The sequence below is a fragment of the Euleptes europaea genome, chromosome 6 (assembly GCF_029931775.1).
Source record: "Euleptes europaea isolate rEulEur1 chromosome 6, rEulEur1.hap1, whole genome shotgun sequence".
NCBI lineage: Eukaryota > Metazoa > Chordata > Lepidosauria > Squamata > Sphaerodactylidae > Euleptes > Euleptes europaea.
In genome coordinates, this window is record NC_079317.1 from 35663280 (window position 1) to 35668873 (window position 5594).

General features: G+C 51.9%; 1 protein-coding gene across 1 annotated transcript; it reads right to left on the bottom strand.

The window, feature by feature from the left end:
- Positions 1-873: 873 nt before the first annotated feature.
- On the bottom strand, positions 874-3355 carry FOS (Fos proto-oncogene, AP-1 transcription factor subunit). Its single transcript, XM_056852199.1, has 4 exons — positions 3106-3355; positions 2257-2502; positions 1642-1749; positions 874-1503 (listed from the first exon to the last, which is right to left on the bottom strand). Exons 1-4 carry the CDS (start codon positions 3244-3246, stop codon positions 877-879), a joined length of 1122 nt encoding a protein of 373 aa, XP_056708177.1. The 5' UTR covers positions 3247-3355; the 3' UTR covers positions 874-876.
- Positions 3356-5594: the final 2239 nt, after the last annotated feature.

The following is a 5594-nucleotide window of genomic DNA, read 5'->3' on the forward strand; positions in this document are numbered from 1 at the left end:
CTTAAAATTTCATCCAAATTCACTTTCCACATGTCAATACCTCAAGGTAGAAAAAAATAAAAATATAAATATCTCCATAAATAAATTAAACACACAATAAAAACGTTTTCATGGAAAACTTATGCCAAAAACCAATCAACAATCTCAGACCACTTCAACAATGTATGATCAGTTAAAGTTACGATGAACACTGATGTACAAGGAGAACTATAGTACGTGGACAACATAGCTATTTATTCATCTACGAGAAAATAAAATAGTCTCTCTCTTTTTCGCAGTTTAAAGTCGGGTCATTTTCTAAGTCATCAAAAAACACGATATTGCCAGGAACACAGTAGTTATTGTTAAATCAGCTGCACTAGATAACGAGTCGAAGATACCCAGCACCATATCAAAATTCCAATCATTCAAACCAACAGATTAATTAGTTAATGCTAGTGAATATTGAAGGAAGGGAAGGGGAGAGTCACCAACCCAGCCATGTTCAACATGCTACAAAAAACTACCGGTTCTCGTGGGGGAGTGGGGGGGGGGACAAGACAAAAAAAAAAAAACACAACTCCATGCGATTGTTGCTACATCTCTGGAAGAGGCATCAGGCCGGGCGGCGGGCTGCAAGGGCAGTCCTTCAGCGACAAAGTCATTCCACTCCAGATGGGGGGCTGCTTCCTACCAGCCGCCGGGACGGAGGCGCTCCGCCTTCCCCGGGCGTCGGGGGAGATCCGGCAGCTCCGCGGGAAGAGGAGAGTGGCTCCTTCGCGGCCTAGGGCGCCATGCAGGCAGCAGCAGCAGCAGCAGCAAATGGGGGGGGGGCACGGCCTCCCCGGCGACGGCCCCCCCTCGCCCCCGCGGTCGTCCCTCCGGGGCGCGGCCGGCTCACAAGGCCAGCAGGGTGGGCGAGCTGAGCGAGTCGGAGGAGGGCTCGTTGCTGCTGCTGCCCTTCCTGTGCGCGGCGGCGCAGCTGGGGAAGGCGTCGGTCTCCGGGTAGGTGAAGACGAAGGAGGTGGTGTAGGTGGCGGGGCAGGGCGTGCAGGTCACCACCGGGGTGCACAGGGGCTCCAGCTCGGCGCCGCCGCCGCCGCCCGCCGCCGCCCCCAGGGGCTCCCAGTCCGCGGCGTAGAAGGACGACGAGGCGGACAGGTCCACGTCGGGCACGGAGCGCGGCGTCTCGCGGGCGGGGCGCGAGAAGAGGAAGTCGTCGAAGGGCTCGGCCTTGAGCTCCACGCCGCCGCCGCCGCCGCCCTCCTTCGCCGGCTCGGCCTGGCTGGGCTCGTGCAGCATGGGCAGGGCGAAGGCCTCGCACTCGGACTCGGGCGAGCCGGCCCCGTCGGCCAGCAGGTCCAGCGAGGAGACGGCCAGCTCCTCGGAGAACTGCAGCTCCTCGGGGATCTTGCAGGCGGGGCGGTGGGCGGCCAGGATGAACTCCAGCTTCTCCTTCTCCTTGAGCAGGTTGGCGATCTCGGACTGCAGCGAGGACTTCTCCTCCTCCAGCAGGTCGGTCTCCTGGGGGCAGAGAGGGGGGGGGCGAGTCAGTCCCGTGGGCCACCTCCAGGCGGGGAAAAACGCCCCAGCAAGGAGCACCCGGCCGGACAGCCAGCTAGCCAGCCAGAGGCTCCACTAGCCTAGGTGGGAGACACTCACCGCTTGAAGGGTGTCCGTCAATTCCCTCCTCCGGTTGCGGCACTTAGCAGCTGCCATCTTGTTCCTCTCCCGCCGGATCCTTCTTTTTTCCTCCTCCTCCGGCGACAGCTACGGAGAGACAAAGCGCGACCGTGAGCCTCCGGGTGCCTGAACCCCAGCCGTTCACTTCCTGTCCCCGCTTCAGATCGCGGGCGAGGAGACCCCAGGAGACCCCAGGCAGAGTTCGGCTACTTCCCACCGCTCGGGCGGGGTAATCTGAGGCGTGTCTACTCAGAAGTAAGCCCCACGGCGTCCCATAGGGCTTACTCCCTCGTTAAGCATGCATAAGATTGCAGCCTTACAGCGCAGTCCCAACTAGGTCCGTTCAGGATCCTGCTCCATGGGGGGCTTACTCCCAGGAAACTCTCTCAAGGCTTGCACTGTTACTATCTCAAGGGGCTTGACCCCCACCCGTTTGCAAAACTGGCTTCTGCCTCGATGCCACATGACCTTCTTGTTGGAAGGGATCTAACCACCACCACCCCACAAAGAGCCCCTAACCACGTCTCTCGCCACCCCTTCCCATCTGCCCCGCGTGGCCACAGGAGCCTCCGCAGTCAAAGGCTGCCTGCTCACCTGTTCAATTTTGCCCCTCCTGCCGATGCTGTGCCCTCTGCTTCCCGAAGTCTTGACCATGCCAGCCCTGGAGTAGGCGGCGCTGGAAGGAGTAGGGAGACCGTAGGGGTGGGTTCGGTTCTGGGAAGGAGCCACCGAAGAGATGAGGGTGGGCTGGACCATCCATTGCAAGTCTGGGCTTGTGGAGATGGCGGTCACGGTGGGGACGAAGTTGACGCTGGAAGCCGAGAGGTCGGTGCAGAAGTCCTGGGGAAACATAAGGCGAGGACGCCGGTTACTTACCGTCACGGGGGTGGGGGGGAGAGATGCAATGTACGCTTATGACAGGTCTCAGTGCCCGAGAGGCTGGTGCGCTATTTTGAGCTGGGCCTGCAGCCCCTGGGGCCAAATTGGCTCGGACGCTGCTGCTGCCATCATCAGACTACACATGAACAGGGGTTTGTTATAAATATCTCTGACGTCTGTGGTGACGCAAGCGCCGCTTAGGAGTCTCCTGAACGAAGCCGCGTTTTTATCAATGAAACGGCTTTACGCACCCGCAGCAGAGCACCGCCTGGGCCAGAACACCCCCCCCTCCCCTTTCCCGATCATAACGCCAGGCTACATACTGATAACACATGGAATATTTTCTTTCCTATACAATTCAGCATGTATAAATTATTATATACATATATACACATACACACTAAAACCAATAGGGAGAACAAAAGCATACATCGTATAAGTCAGCTCTTCCAAGTCCCTGTTAGTAGTGCTGCTTCTGCCCTGTAAGTATGGTTGAACAGCCGGAAGATCTGCATAGATATTCTCCCAACCCCATAAGCACTAAGCAGTACCCCAAGCCCTCACCTGTGCGTTGACAGGCGAGCCCATGCTGGAGAAGGAATCCGCTGGGGATGGATAGTAGGTGAGGCTGTCCCCAGCCGGAGAAGCGCTGCTGCAGCGTGAGGAAGACGCATCGTAGTCAGCGGCGAAGCCCTGATACATCATGTCGGATAGCCTGGGAATGTACAAACCCTCCGGGTCGATGTATCTATCCCAGCTGAGTATCCGAACTGAGCGGTTCTTTGGCCAGGAGCACCGGTTACTTGTGTGCTTCAGCCACTCGGGTTAGCTCTGCTGTTGGGAGTAAAGCGCGGTACCTCCGCCTTTTATTCTCTACGGCAGGCTTTCTGAATGAAGACTACGTCACGGGCCGTGCCAATCCTCATGGGAGGGGAGCAACAGCGGTCACGCTCCGCCTTTGAGATAGCCCAAACTGCCCGTCACAGCGGCAGCCTCTACTAACATCAACTACAAGTATTCCGCTAAGGGTCGTGGTGGTTATTGAGAAGGTTTGAAGGGGGTCTTAACCTTCAAAGGCGAAGAAAGTAGCTTGCGTTCCCCCCTTTGCAGTGTGGTACAGTCTAAGCTTGGGAACCCACTGACGCAGATATCCTTATATGGTATACATCCTGTGTAAGGGGTGTGACTGACGGGAACCGCTCCAGGGCTGCGGCCAAGAGAGCTGCTGCGTGCCTGTGGCGACGGCAGGGGGAGCGGGGAGTAAAAGCAGCCACAGCCGCAGCAACGGGTTATGCATGCAGATTCTGTCCTGTTCATTTAGTGCTGACCAGACGCTGAAAGAACGCCTTAAAGAGACAGAGCCGCAATTGTCCATTGAGCCCATCAAGAAGAGGGTAATCGAAACCTTCGCAGGGTTCTTTGGCTTTCTGATTCTCTTACGCTCGAATCAGTACACGAGCCCTTGTACTTCACGTATTGCTTCATTTCACCTGAATGTGCACATGTCTTTGAGAGGAAATACCTATCGGGTTGTGTTAGATTCTAAGGGGATATAGTACCAAAGATAGAGGAATCTGATATACTGCATACAGTCAGGAAGATATGGAGCAAATTTTCCTTCAAAAAGACGGGTTAAAAGTGGCGTGAAGTCACATAATTTCAGTTCTTGTAGGTTATCCGGGCTGTGTGACCCGTGGTCTTGGTATTTTCTTTCCTGATGTTTCGCCAGTAACACTTTAGTTACTCCTCTGAAGATGCCTGCCACAGCTGCTGGCGAAACGTCAGGAAAGAAAATACCAAGACCACGGTCACACAGCCTGGATAACCTACAAGAACTGATGAACTCTGACCGTGAAAGCCTTCGACAATATTTTCACATGATTTCCTTTGTGATTTTTGGTGCTGATTGAATGAGTGCAGTAACTATTATGCAAGGAAATGGTTTTTATTCTGGACAACATTTGTTGTTATCTGCAATCCGAGTCCCCGTTTAACCTTGCACCTGTCCTGAACTATTATAATACCCATTTCACAGGTGTGGAAATGAGACAGCCTTGCCCATATCCTCTTGTCCCCTCATGCCCCCCATCCCAGTTTGTGGCCTGATGAGTTTCATTTGCAAGTGCCAAGTACCATGGAGTAGTAGTAATTTTATATTCATATTTGGTTTTATGCACATTTAGGATGTTAAAATTTTCAACTAAACATTTTAATATATAAACTCAGGAAGTGCTCACACAATTAGTTTACTCCAGGTGGCTTCCCATTGGGATTGAGGGATTTGTAACTAGCTTTACATTTATCCATTATATTATATTTTTGATATCATGATATAAAATGGTGCTTTCTTTTCTCAGATATATTAGGCTGCAATCGTATGCATATCCCATTACATTCAATGGGACTTACTTCCCAATAAACATATATAGGATCAGACTGTTACCCATACTGAAGACACCTTTCCTTCCCAGTGTTAATATCTTTAAAATATGGTCACATACATGAACAACTAACATTTATTTATTTTATTCAAAATATATATAATGCCACTTTTTTCTATATGAAAGGTACAAACCAAGTTTGCAATCTCTGGAGCCTTCTCAGAGCCTTCTCTTGAGAACAGACGGAAGCATCCTTCGCACATCTGAAGACATAGATGTGTTTATTAATTTCTTCTAAAGAAATACAAGAGACAACCTTGATTAAAGACAACCACTTTCCCAGTTGCAAAGGTTGCTTGAGTTAATGAGCAGGGAAATCCCTGACGCCACTGTAGGCAGTTACAAAACTTCCAGTTGTTTCAGTTGTGTCAGCATTTTATCTTGTAGTATTGTAGTAATTAAATGCAAAAATGCAGGTAAATGAAAGTCAGGCTGCGTCACATACCCTTCACACAGAAGTGTAAAGGACAAATGGATAGTTCAGTGATTTCCCAGATGATGGAAGAGTTTTGTGGTGCCTTAAAGACTACCCAGTTGATTATGGCATGAGCCCTCCCTTAATTAGGTGCACATAAATATTGAGGCTGGTATAGTGGCTAGTTTAGGGCCACC